Source organism: Actinia tenebrosa, unplaced genomic scaffold (assembly GCF_029948245.1).
Source record: "Actinia tenebrosa isolate PJP-AT-01 unplaced genomic scaffold, QUT_ActTen_1.0 PGA_scaffold0__85_contigs__length_37466705, whole genome shotgun sequence".
NCBI lineage: Eukaryota > Metazoa > Cnidaria > Anthozoa > Actiniaria > Actiniidae > Actinia > Actinia tenebrosa.
In genome coordinates, this window is record NW_028292569.1 from 9852467 (window position 1) to 9866007 (window position 13541).

The window sequence follows — 13541 nt, forward strand, 5'->3', positions numbered from 1 at the left end:
TACGATGCTGTGAAGATGAATCTGCAATGATACATACTTTAATAGGTGTTTTGCTTTACAAAAATGTTTTTCTTATCACATGTATCAACATATTCTTGGCTCTAGCTCATAATAACTTTCTTCTATTTATTACATATGGAAAACGTATTATTTGGTTTAGCATTGGCATTGCTCACACATATTATACATACAGTATGTGTAAGAGTAAAAACAGTTAAAGCTGTTTGCAATACTTTCAATATCTAATAAATCATAGAAGACATTATTAGAATTTATATGGTTAAGCAGCATTTAGTACTATGTTGCACACTTATAGAGTACAAACACTTTTAGTGTGTAACATAAATACCACTAAATACTGCTAAATTATGCTAATCCTATTGTTTTCTATTGTTTAATTAGCACTATTTACTACTAAATAGTGCAAAGTGTTGCACACTTTTAGTGTTTGTACTCTAGTGTTTGTACTGTATCATAAGAAATCCACTATACAGCATAACTGTTGTGCTAACAGTTTTCTTATTCAGTTCACTAGTCTTGGATGCATATTCATAATTGCAGCACAAATGGTCATTATACTGTCAGCATGAGGAACCATGTTCAAGCTCATTTTTCCAGATAGAATTCGAAAGTTCTTTAGTCTTTCCATTGCTCTCTCCACATGTATCCTAATGTGAGCAATTTTCCTACTCTTCTCCACCTCTCTTGCACTAAGCTGCTCCTTTCCTTTCTGATATGCAGGAATGACGGGTTTTACCCCTCTAGACAACACTTCATCCACAATCAAAAAACCTCTATCAGCTAAGATAGTGTCTCCATGCTGAATAAAATCTAAATATCCTGACTCTAAACTGATGACTTTATCTGAAGCCCTCCCCCCATATGCACGTGATATGAATGATACACCACCAGATGGTGCAATGCTAACCAAGAACTTTATTGTATTAGCATGCTTATAGTTACTGTAGGTGGCAGATCTTGCATTGAAGTTTGCTGGGCATTCTATAAAAACTTCAGTGCAGTCAACTATAGAAATGCAGCTAGGGTAGGTATCTTTGATACACTGCGGCTGAGATCGTCTTGCTTCCTCTCTTGTTGGCCAGTGAATGAAGAAACGGATTTGCTTCGCAAACACAGGAAGAGCACTGTCTAATAGAGAACTTACCAGAGATGGAGAAATGTCAAAGCGGTAGGATAAATCCCTATGAGGTGCATTTAGCCTAAGTTTCATTAGAACCAAAAGAAGAATATCAGCTGAAGCAAGAATATTTGATGACGGGAAGGAATCTGCAAGGAAACTACTTAACCAGAGAAAGCAATCATGAGATGGTAGGCCAGTATAGAAAAGAGTAGATTCATTTGGATTGGTGGAGAGATTCACGAGTGTTGAGGCCCTCATTTTTGGTGTGTTGTTAGTAGTCAAGGAGTGTATCTGTTCTTGAAGACGTGCCAACTCCCTTAAAATTTCCTTCTTTTCCATATTCAACTCTGCTAATCTTTTCAAGCAAATATTATGTATAAATCGATCTGAAAAAATAAATATAATATATGTAAATAAAAAATATACTATATATTATTTTTACTGAATTTTAATATAAACAACTTTAAAATATATAAAACTTATTACAACTTTTTCTACAAAGAAATTGTATAGAAAAAAAAAGTATTTTAACAATATAAGCTAAGATATCATTTTCCTACCTTTGTTGTTCTCTTTATTTTCTGACAAATCCAATAAAGCGCCTGCTGCCATTTCTGTATCTGTACGTGTCACATCATCATCATGCCGTCGTTTGCTGGCTTCTGTCGATCTTGATCTTTCAGCAAAGAAATCTTCAAGTGACTTTTTATAATTTCGCTTAGAAATTCTAGAAAATCTTCTGCTGGCAGTTTCTGAACCTTTACAATATCCCATGTTCATCGTTGGTTTATAGTCTGGGCTCTCTGGATTATCACTCTTTCCTAGTACACAAAAAAAAATTATTGCAAATTGTTTACATCGATAATGAACGCACTTAGGAGATTTTGAGCGATATTTAAACTAAAATATTTTGAATGTAAATAATTTTTAATCCCTTTTTAAATATTTCCCGAGAGAAGCGTGTTTACCGTACAAAAACAAAAAACAAAACAAAACAAAAACATAACACTTTGTTTTCGTAAACTGTACACGAAATAAATAGACATAGATAGACATTTCTATACTATTTTTGCGTACTCTGTATCACAAATACACGGGGAAAATTACGATTCAAGATCAGCTTACCTTTAACGAAATGTTCACTACAAATTCTGTCGTTGTCTGAAGAAGGAATCCATAAGTTTCCGTTGTTTTCTTCTCGTCTGTTGATAGCTTTTATCCACATGCTTCGCCTGGGCTCCTCTTTTGGTATCCGATAAAAATATTGAAGGATCAGAATAAAATTCTTTCTTCCAGCCACCTTCGAAGTGTAGTCGACACAGACAGGTCCATTGTGAATCTCTCTCTCGCGTATTTCGTGTCAACTTTTTCCACCTTCGTCTTCTTGCCTTGTCTTTGGGTAGTTTGTAAAACTTTAAATACTGATACGAACGGTTATTGGACACGCAACCAGGAACATAACAGTTAACATTTACCATTTGATAAAAAAAATAGCAAAAAAGTGAAAAAATGGAGTACGAGAGACTACTAAAACCAAAACATTATACAAGACAATCCGCCATTTTGTTTGTTTACCCCTAGCGTATCCCATAGTTCCTTGCATAAGACTTTCGTGACGTAAAAGTTTCAGAAGGCTAATAATAGCAATCGTGAATATAATTTTCAGAAAAAAACTTGTAACCTCTTGAACCAATTTCTTTTTTCCCACAGCCCTGAAGATGTTTTCCTATTTGTTTAGTCGAAAATTTCGGCAAACTTCGAAGATTCTTGGTCCAAATGATCTCCGACACCCGAGTGTTTGAAGCCATCTTGGTTTTGAATGCTAGCTGCTCCAAGTCACGTGATCATCGGGAGATTTTACTCATGCACCTGGACTCGCGAAAAGTCTTTTTGTAAAGCACAATATATATGGGGGTATTTAGCAAGGTTCAGTGCACACTCATTTCAGTAGTGTTGATGTCGAGTCTTTTAGAGGGTCTACGGTGAAAAAGGAACAAAATATGATAAACCCAAACGATCTTCTTTTGCTGATGTGTTTATTACAATTGAGGATGTGCGAGACTCTTGTTCTCTACTATTTGTGTGTTGTACTGATGAGTCGTGATGTGGAGGAAAGTGGACATCCTGAAGAGAACGATGAAAGAAAACACACAATCTGAACGAGTAAGTAGAAAGACAACAATCTCTCGTACATTATAAACATATTTTGCCTTATAAAACAAGTCAATAGTACACGTTGGAATTAGATTATTATTTATACTTGTAGGGGTGTGAAAAAAAATTAATATCAAAAATGTAAGGTAAAAGCCGGGGTTAGTGGCTTTAATATTATTTTATTTGAACTTTTGATTTCTTTACAGATCGAGCACAGCTAGCCTGCCATTAGAAAATTAAGCAATAACCAGCCATAGAAATAACATAAAAGATACCATGCAAGTAGCTGTAGAAATTATACTGCTTCCCAAGATTATATCCTGACTACATACAATATAGGCCAAGCCGGTAGATGTAGAAATTATACTGCTTCACAAGATTATATCCTGACAACATACAATATACCAAGTAGATGTAGAGATGCATGTAATACTCACTAAGATTATATCCTTACTCCTGATGATGTATTCACTGGAAAAAGAAAGTATATATGGACCTGACATCCGAGGGAAATACAATAGAACTGTGAAAAAGTTGAAAAAAGTCAGTAGATGCATGCATCTTGATCTTGATTTATCATTCAGGACTCGCATTTTGATTTTTTGTATTTTTAGTGCAAAGCAGTAGTATTTTCATATATTGTAGTTTTAGAATTTTAAGTGCTAAGCCTTTAACACTGTACGTACTCTCGTAGTCTGTAATCCAGACTACTGCTCGGTGGTTGAAGCTGCTGAATTTTTACGACGCTCACTGAACGATTGCTTATAAATATATTACTCTTTTTGTCAAGCAAGGACACATCGTATTTTCAAAATAAAATGATTCACTAAAACTAACATTGTAGTTTTTGAAGTCGAAGTCAAATTAGAAGAAAAAAAGATCCGTGCACGGAATCCATTTCGGTTTCTCTCTGTAAGATCGTCGCGAAGTGAGGACAACGAGCTGCGAAGCCGCGAGCAACGAGAAACAGCTATTTCTTCGTCTGAAATACAACACGGATTCCATTCACCTCTAAATTCGAAACGATTACAAAAATCGTCCTTGTTTTACCAGTCGCTAACAACTCAAATTGGAGTTTAGAAGTTGATTAGTACGGAGGGAGGAAAACCTGAGAACCCAGAGAAACCCCTGCAAGAACAGAGCGAACAGTAAACTAGGTCAAGAATGTTGATTTTTGTGCAAGAAGCAATTCTTCTCCGTCTCGATTTCTGTTCACAAGTCGCACTTCCATCTCGATCCTGCACGAGATACAAGATAAAATCCATTAATCGAGTAAAGACAGCGAATGATTTAACGATCAAAATATTCAAACGTTATATTTGGAAGATTTGACTTGCCTCATAAACGTAGTCGCATAAATTTTCGCTTCCTCAATTCAAGACATACGAGTTGGATCGCGAGGACTAAAATAGAGTCTCATTGCTACGAGGTGGATTGAAAGTCTGTCACTAGATCATATCGCTTGATTCCAAGATGTTTAGTTTAGAAAGTTAACCCGAAAATCCATCATTTTAAGCTTGTTATTCGACTATCATAAACCAATACGTTTTTGTGTGAACGTTGATCATATTTGCATATCGTTTGTGCAGTGCTATGATGTCACAGAATTTTAACCAATAGCTGGATCAGATTCATCTAAGGCTCGTAATTTACTTATTACGCATGTTCTCAATAGCTGGATCGTTTTCCCCTAAAGATGTCAGTATTAATGATATTAGCCCAAATTTCAGCCGCCATTTTGTTTGGAATGCACAGTCTGTGGGTTTTCTGATCAACGTTCTCAGAATTTAGAGGCATTCGATGGAAGAGCTTCAAAGAGGATCAAAACTAGAGACGAAGGACTAGCACATGAGCATATCGACAAGTACATCGTCCTTTTATTTGGAGATAAATCACTCGTCAAAATGTGCCCGAAAGGGAAAAACCTCAAGACATGGTTATCTTTGTTCCTGTTGTATTTAAAATCTAACCAGTAAATTGAGAAAATCTTTCTTTAAGGTGAGAAATTATTCTTTGATGTTTTCATTTTGTTGAATTATAACTTTTAGTTGAAAGCTGATCGTCTAAAATAGGAGGTTGTTTGATAGCCAAATTCGCGTGTAAGCTAATTTTTACTCAAATTCAAAGTCAATTTACTCGAAAGTTTTACTATTCCCCAAGATGGAAATTACCTCTATTAGAATGGCCTTTCTTTTATCTTTACAGGTGTGCAATTTTTTTGTACTGAAAAATTGTGTGGCATATGGTGTTAAAGAAAATGTGAAGACCATCCCAACTACCTCAGCATATCCTCAAATCTTGGGTAATTTTCCTTGTTTAGGTTTACCAAGATCTTCAAGTTGTTGGTTGTTGAAATATCTATATAAGGTAGCTTGAACACCTCAATCTTGTTTATTGTAGTTGTTTTTTAAATTGCTTATCTTTGTCACCAAAAATATTGGCATAGTTCGTAAGACTTTTATTGCTAAAATATCATTAGAGTGAATGCTACCCCGAGTAAGAAAAAGTAAAATTTCTATTTATTTTTGCTTTTCCCCAAATTTCTATTTGTTATCATTTAAGAGCTAATAAGCTATAGAATTAACTGGGCATAGTCATTTGCCTTGAAAAATTGTGCAGGCTTTACACAGTAATTTCAAACAGCTGACCTGTCATGCCTAAATCGGCCATCTTGGCTCACTGTTGTACGCTAATGCAGTAAACTCGTGTTCTTTTCACACTCTAGAAATGACAAGGCAGGTCTAATTTGTATTAAAATCTAAAAGTAAAAACAGAAGTTGTGGCCTTAAACCATTTTTTGAAGATTTTTCACTTTCACTATGTAAATAACTAATATTACACTATGTGCTATGAATGCATGGATAAGAAAGGATATATAAGGTACTAGATAGCTATAGAGGAAGTTTAAAGGGTTACAAACCATAAGAGAAATAAAAACTATCATAGCTCTTAGAGCTACCCAAGGTAGCTAATAATCTAGCTACTTACAGTCTGTAATAAGTGGTTTCCAAAATTGTTGAAACAATTTTCAGTTGATGTGAACTTCCAGAGAAATTTGTTATAAGCTTATAATTATTAGGATTCCAACCTCTCAATGGGGCCTCAGCCATAATCTTTAGGAAGAAATTTCTTTACATACTAATTAGGAAAAGGATAATTAAATGTAATAACAATATAGTTTCTTTGTTCCTGTCTATAGGTAGAGGTGTATGATGAAAAGGTAGTCTGCTGGTCCTGAGAAGAAGGAAGGTGGATAGGAATGAATTATTTTTCAAACTATACAAGGAGTGGATGTTGTTTTGAATTGTTCCTTTCTATATTTTCATTGGAAAGACTAAATTAAAATTAAAATTTAATTAAACCGACAAGCTGCACTGTTGTATTGATGTACTGGTCCAATCCTATGACAATCACTATAGTAAATGAGGCTGCAATATACTATCATTTTTAGTCTAATATATAGATGTCCACAACTGACCAGGTCTGACCAAATTTATTTTTTAATCTTGGGATGACAGCATCATTAGGATTAATTTAGATGGGTATCTCATGACATTTTTTCGTGGATGGTGATACAATTAATTTGATTATATGCTATTCTGTTAATTTTCTGCACAGGTTGTTCATGATCATGGTTATGAAATGAATAACACTAAAGATTTCTTTTACTTCATATGTAAATCCTCTATTAAATTAAGCTGGGAGGGGGGGAGGGCTTATTCATTTCAGGTAGTTTGATAGGGGCTTATTGGCTCATGAGAGGGGGACCTAAGTATTGATTTAGCCCAAATGCAGTAGGCTCTAAGCTGTCAGGTTCGTCATTTCACCACGTTCGATTACTGTACAGACCCATAGAAACCTGACTTCGATTTGTTAAATTCACAAGGAACTAGAGTGCAGAGTGGGAAAAACTGAAGTGGGAAGGTCATGCAACCACAAATAAGGGCCAAATTAGTTTGATTTAACATGTTGGTGAACTATCAAGACTTTAATAAATCACATTTAATCAGTATACATGTTTCTTTAATTGGGAAGGTTTGGATTTGAAAATTATTTCTTTAGAAAGGGGGTTACTTATTAGAAAGGGGGGGTTTATTCGAGAGGGGATGCTTAATAGAGGATTTACGGCAAGTGCATATATACTTTATTGGGCCTTTTCTTTCTCTTATATATTAAGTCAGTCTAACCATGAAACATGAGTAAAAAAGGAAATTTTACCAGTTAGAGAATTTTCTATGATTGTAACCACTTTCAAATATGCTTGCAAGATGAAAACAAGTACAGTACTTGTACAGTGAAATAATAATTATTCACGACTCTACCCCAACGCGGTGATTGTAGGTTAATTTAATTTAGGAATAAACCATCAATCTTGTCATTAAGAAAGAATTAACCGTTACCGTTAAAGTTACCTCCCTTACCTCTATCTATTTTAGCGCCTTTCAACACTAATCTCTCGTTCTCAACGTTGAAATTTCTACATGATTTTATTAAAATAAAGAGTAAAATAACGACCTAGCGACAACCTTTTTCATAAGGCAATAAAATATCCATTCGATAGCGTTTTAAATGGTCTCCAAAGGACACAGAGAACTAGTAAAGAAGCGCTGTTAGACAGAAAATATTCCGCCATCTTGGGCAATCTCTGCAGGCTCAATTCAGCGGTTTTTCTATTAAAACTTATATTTGCACGCATGCGCAGACAAAATGCCTACGTGCTGCACAGCTTAAATAGTGCAAATGCTAATTCAAATATCATTATTGATGCAAACCTTCTTATACTTCTTAATTTGTTCCAGGGTATTCCTAAGTCACTCTTCATGGCAAGACCATCGTCAGCCCCAACCTCGAGCTTTATCCCAGCCTCACGTAAAAGTTGCTGGCGCTTTTCCTTTTCCAACATCTGGATTTCTTTTTGTTGCTGTTTAAAGACATTTTCAGAACCTCCTCCAGTTACTGTTTCTCGACATTCTTGTAACACTTTGGTTCGTCGCTGGATAGTTCTTTTTGAAGCAAAGCTACTACCAATTTTTGAACGCTGTAGGATAGATACTTGTAAGGGCTGCAAAGAATAAAGTTGCGCCCTCTACGAAAATGGTTTTAACTCGTACCATTAAACAAACGCTATCAAACTGATATGCCAACGCTGCAAGTGATTGTTTTCTTTAACCTTTCAAATGATGTTTAAGACTCATGGCCGTTGCAAAGGGAGAGGCTGGGCTGGCAGTGTGGGGAAGGAGGGAGGCTTGGGTGCGTACAGTTTTCGGCCACAAAAAAGTACAATCTATGGAATGTATTTAATCCCCCCCCCCCCCCCCATCATTTTTCGAGGCTTGCTTCATCCACTCACGTCATTGCGTGCAGCAAAACTCGGTGTTTGGCTTTCAAAATCTATCCGCTACTGATATTCTAATCATATACTTTACTATACTTACAGTTCCGCCAGTTCATAAAACAACGTTTCATTAAATGAGTTGTCAGGGACTCTTCTACCTGCGACAATGGAGCCGATAACGGGGTTTTCAGACCTTCGCAAACAAGCGTGGGGCATCGACCAGTCGTGTAAGAGGTGCAGCTAGACTCGTGTTGTGCAAGCTGTTCCAGTTTTACAAGGGACTTACAGATAGCACACTCTAGACAGGATGCTGACAGGAGGTTTAATAGTAGTCTGGGCGGCTTTCGAAGCTCTTGAATCTTAATTATCCTCTTGCATACGGGACACCCAGCACCGTCTCCGACGTAATGAATCCAATTCTCGATGCAAGAGTAACAAAAAAATGGTCGCAACTTGCTTGTAATGGCCTGTCCAGTACTTCACGACAAATAGGGCAGATCAGCTCCTTACTAATATTGGAAAATCTCTCGATGCTTGGCATGGGATTCATAAGTGCCGCCGGAACTATTTCTGAAGGAATATTTATTGTCTTTTGAGAAGGGTTAATGCCATCGCTTCTTAAACCTTGTTTGGGGCGTCCTCTTCCCTTTCTCACCTTGAGTTTTTTGCCTCCCCGGTTTCTTCTTGCAAAACTCTCGCATATTTCAGTCTTCTTTTTCATGCGGGTGCTAAACAACTGGTTGATTGCTGCACTTGTAATTCAAATTTTTGCATGCGTTAAAGCTTTTCACGTAACAGTTGACACAGACATTTTGTGGATGAACATTTTCGTCGTCGTCTTGGACAGATAAACCATATGCGACTTGTAATTTGTCTGCAACATGGGTTGTAGACGTTTTGTAAACATATCCTTGCGAGTTTCCCGCCTTAAATCCACAAACACGACAAGATACCTTCAGTTCACGCAAGTGAAACTCCATTACCAAATGAGAATCGAAAATATGTTTTAGTTGTCGATGTTATTTAGTTTTAGTCCACGTAAGTGAAACTCCATTACTATAAACTTGCTACGCTTTCAGGGAAGCCATTCATCTGTCAATAAAAAAGCTTTTAGACTAAACCAAAAAAAACTTCATTAGCATGTATTCTAAATTTTAAGATGCGTATCAAATGAGAATCGAAAATTTGTTTTAGTTGTCGATGTTGTTTGCTCGTGGAAGCCGTAAACACGTATTGAATATCTTTATTTTTCAGGATTACGTGCTCAGCCACGAAACTTAACTCGGTAGAAAAACCCTGATTTTTGCGAAGAAAAACGTTTTTACTTCCATAAATAAAATGAATTTCGATAAAAGATTAGATTAACTTACCTGTATTTCGTGTTTGGAATCTTAACTTGAAAGAAAAGGTTTATTAAACCGGTTTTAATTTTGCTGAATGAGGAAAACAAAGTTTCAAAATTGCCGCCATTTTTGTTGTCGAGGAAGAGAAGCAGCTTAGCAACGCGATTTGGCCACGCGCGTGCCTGGAACCTAACGTCGTCATTGAAACAGACGTGAAAATTATTAAAATTAAAAACAAAATTATTATAAATAAATAAATAAAACTAAACTTGCTTAAAACAAAACAAAACAAACAAAAAAAAATCAAAACAAAACAAAAAAAATCAAAACAAATAAGCAAAAAATCAACAACAACAACAAAAAAATAAAAAAAATAAAAACAAAAAAAAAACAAAACAAGAACAAAAACAAAAACAAAGTATTATTTGAAACTGAAGTAAAATAGGCATCAAATAACGATGAAATTAAAACAATAATAATAAATAAGTGGATAAAATAAAGAAGACAGTGGAAAAGATGCCCAAAACTGCTATGGCACTGTTAGGCCACCATAGTGGTGTAAAACTATCGTATAGTATTCCATCCCAGGCCAACAGAAAAGCGGTTCTCTCAATATATATAACCTGATACTGAATCGAATAACATTTTAAGAATAGCATTTTACAGTGCTTCTTAATCACACGCGCGAAATCGTAAAATTTTCTTTCGAGACAAAATAGAGTTTTCGTGGACACCAATCAAATGTAAAATCAACCTTTACATTGTCGGAAAATAAGGGCATGTGCCTATGTAATGCAATGGAAAGGCATTGATTGACGTCCACCAAAACCTACTTCGTCACGATGGCAAATTTTATCTTCTCATGCACGCGTGTGAAGAAAACAAGAAAACATTGGGTAAGGGTTAGGGTAAGGGTACGGGTAAGGAAAAAATTTGCAAAAAATATTTTTTAACGGTTAATAATTCCAGCAAATAATCGTTTATTCAAGATGTGCAACTTGTTACGAACTGACACATGAAAACCATGGAAGGCAATCGAAAAATTTAAAGCAAGACCCTAGAAATACAAAAACTGTCAGAACTATAAAAAAATGTGAGTGAAATGGCAACAGAAAAATGTTTATAATTGCAAAAATGCTTGGTTTTAAAAATTCAAAACTTTGAAACTTTACTATCATCAGTGTGGCAAATTTAATCGTAAACTCCTTTTTCCAATTAATCAAATATCTTATAATGTCACGCTATCGTGAGAAGGGTGGACTAAGACTTGACATGACAGATATATATCAGGGAAATGCATGAATGCATGCTAAAAGATAGTTGTCCCGATGACGTCCTTCTGACAGCTGTCCGACATTATTCGTCTGTTGCAGTCACTTTGAAATGCAGCTCAATCTGGGGGACAAAAAATTAGGTTCCACTTCTCAGGAGATTGGAATTCATTTGTTTTGTCTTCCTGATCGAGCTGTTTTGACGTCACATGCAAGGGGTATATTAACTTAAATGATGGTGGTGTGATGTGTCGTTATACCGTTCGATGTCACTCCTTGCTTTCTTTTTACGTTGAGAATTTACATGTTTATTTATTCATTTTTGTGGCTGCTGCCTCGTAGTTGTGTAAGTAAGTCAGTATTAAATTTAAAATGAAATCAAAATTGGTACAAAAATTGCATTTAGATTGCAAATAAAAATAAACTTGGCAAATAAAGTACATGTAGATTTTGTTTTACACTAAAATCCGACGTGAAAATGTAAGTAAAAACAGAATATGCTAAGAAAATATGCATGATAATGATGGGCCACCATACTCCAGACTCGTAATGTCCGACTTCGCTTGTCGAGCTTATGCTGGACTCGAACCTATTCAATCTAGGGTCGTTCTCAATTGCAGCAAACGTCGTACTAGGCTTGAGCCTATTTCAAATGTAATAGGTTCGACTAAATTAATGGTTAGTTTGACGTTTGCCCTGGGCCTTAGACATTTTTGGCATCATATATTTAAATGAATGGCTTTTGCGAGTTCTTGTTTCATTGTTTGGTATTAAATATTCTCTTGAATCAATATCTACTAGATTATGACTTAATTTATACATTAATGACAGTCTGTTTTTCTTTTTTCCTGTTTCTAATGTGTCCCATTTTAACTGTGTAATCATGTCTGTAACGCTTGCTGTTTGGTTGTAGTTCTGGAGGCAGAAACGGGCTGCCTTCCTTTGAACCCTCTCTAAGGTTCACATATCTTTCTTGTAGTGTGGGTCCCATGAGGCGCTTGCATACTCTAATTTAGGTCGTACATTAGAAGTATATGCAGTTTCACGAACGTTCTAAGGCAATTCCAAAGATTCCTTCTGATCAGTCCCAAGGTCTTGCTTGCATTGCTTGAGATTGAAGAAATGTGGTGCGACCATTTCAATTTTACTATTTACGACAACTCCTAAGTACGATATGGAGTTTATGATACGAGTGAAAAAATAATATCCTGTTGTAAAACACATTAATTTCTCCTTACAACGACCCCCCCCCCCCCCCCCCCCTTTCACCCAAAACAATGTTGGTTCTGGCGAGAGGAAGCCGTGTTCCCCACTGGAACCAGCCGTGCTCCCTACTGGAACCAACCGTGCTCCCCACTGGAACCAGCCGTGCTCCCTACTGGAATCAACCGTGCTCCCCACTGGAACCAACCGTGCTCCCCACTGGAACCAACCGTGCTCCCCACTGGAACCAACCGTGCTCCCCACTGGAACCAGCCGTGCTCCCCACTGGAACCAACCGTGCTCCCCACTGGAACCAGCCGTGCTTCCCACTGGAACCAGCCGTGCTCCCCACTGGAACCAGAAGAAAAAAGTGAAAACGTTTACGATACGGGTTTAAGGAAAAAATCTGCAAAACCAATTTTTTTCCCACAGGTCAATAATTCCAGCAAATAATCTTTTATTCAACTGAAAATTACGGTTTCTCGCGACAACGTTAACTTCCCGATGATGTGTTTGTCTGAGTCTTAGCGACCGATAGTTTATTACGTCCCAGGGGGGAACGGTGGTTTCTTCGCAAAAAAATTTGTACCCTCCTCTAGAATCGTTAAATGGAAAACGCACCCCTCCCCCTACAGCACTACTAAATACGTACTCCCCCCCCCCCCCCCCCCAATTCAGCCATTACACAAATTTTTACCAATTTTTACTGGTTTTTAAAAACGTACCCCCCCCCCCCCCCTTCCCCTTGGGACGTAATAAACGATCGGTCCCTTAAAGCTATTTTTAGAACCTGTGCGCTGAGTTGCGTGTTTTTAAACATATAAAAAATTAATGATAGTATCAAGAATATTATCAAGAATTCGCAACTATTTTTATCCAAGAGTATAATTCGGTACGAATCACTTCAATGAGTAGCCCTTGTGAGTTGGACTGAAAAATGCGTTATAAAATTTTTTTAAATTACTAAATAAACAAAATATCTCGAATGACGGACAGCTCCCTTGCGCTTGCTTACACCAGATCTGCCTAGAGGGAAGATTTTCACTTTGTACGCTGACCTATGTCCTCTTTAACCATTTCCACGTGAGACAAAG

At 36.6% G+C, this 13541-nt stretch overlaps 2 protein-coding genes across 6 annotated transcripts; one reads left to right on the forward strand and one right to left on the reverse strand.

The window, feature by feature from the left end:
• Positions 1 to 22: 22 nt before the first annotated feature.
• Positions 23 to 2640, reverse strand: LOC116292186 (uncharacterized). The gene is made up of 3 exons (XM_089029510.1): positions 2267 to 2640; positions 1702 to 1962; positions 23 to 1527 (listed from the first exon to the last, which is right to left on the reverse strand). The coding sequence occupies exons 1-3, from the start codon at positions 2364 to 2366 to the stop codon at positions 524 to 526; spliced, it is 1365 nt and encodes a 454-aa protein (XP_088885636.1). The 5' UTR covers positions 2367 to 2640; the 3' UTR covers positions 23 to 523.
• Positions 2641 to 2934: 294 nt separating this feature from the next.
• On the forward strand, positions 2935 to 8431 carry LOC148913423 (uncharacterized). Of its 5 annotated transcripts, none has more exons than XR_016119708.1 (3): positions 4967 to 5293; positions 5501 to 5597; positions 8095 to 8431. XR_016119708.1 is itself a non-coding variant. In XM_089029513.1 (2 exons), exons 1-2 carry the CDS (start codon positions 3245 to 3247, stop codon positions 8368 to 8370), a joined length of 336 nt encoding a protein of 111 aa, XP_088885639.1. In that variant the 5' UTR covers positions 2935 to 3244; the 3' UTR covers positions 8371 to 8431. The 5 variants fall into 5 exon arrangements, 1 of the variants encoding a protein (XP_088885639.1); XR_016119707.1 differs by lacking the exon at positions 8095 to 8431 and adding an exon at positions 6495 to 6663; XR_016119706.1 differs by lacking the exon at positions 8095 to 8431 and adding an exon at positions 6495 to 6663 and having other exon boundaries at positions 4972 to 5293; positions 5501 to 5662.
• Positions 8432 to 13541: the final 5110 nt, after the last annotated feature.

What these genes read in the sequence shown, in the direction of transcription:
- LOC148913423 (XM_089029513.1), top strand. Translation starts at nt 3,245, where the DNA reads ATGTGGAGGAAAGTGGACATCCTGAAGAGAACGATGAAAGAAAACACA. An exon ending in AAAACACACAATCTGAACGA is followed by an intron (nt 3,305 to 8,094) that starts GTAAGTAGAAAG and finishes AATTTGTTCCAG; the next exon opens with GGTATTCCTAAGTCACTCTT.
- LOC116292186 (XM_089029510.1), bottom strand. Translation starts at nt 2,366, where the DNA reads ATGTGGATAAAAGCTATCAACAGACGAGAAGAAAACAACGGAAACTTA. An exon ending in TAGTGAACATTTCGTTAAAG is followed by an intron (nt 1,963 to 2,266) that starts GTAAGCTGATCT and finishes TTTGTGTACTAG; the next exon opens with GAAAGAGTGATAATCCAGAG. An exon ending in AAATAAAGAGAACAACAAAG is followed by an intron (nt 1,528 to 1,701) that starts GTAGGAAAATGA and finishes TTATTTTTTCAG; the next exon opens with ATCGATTTATACATAATATT.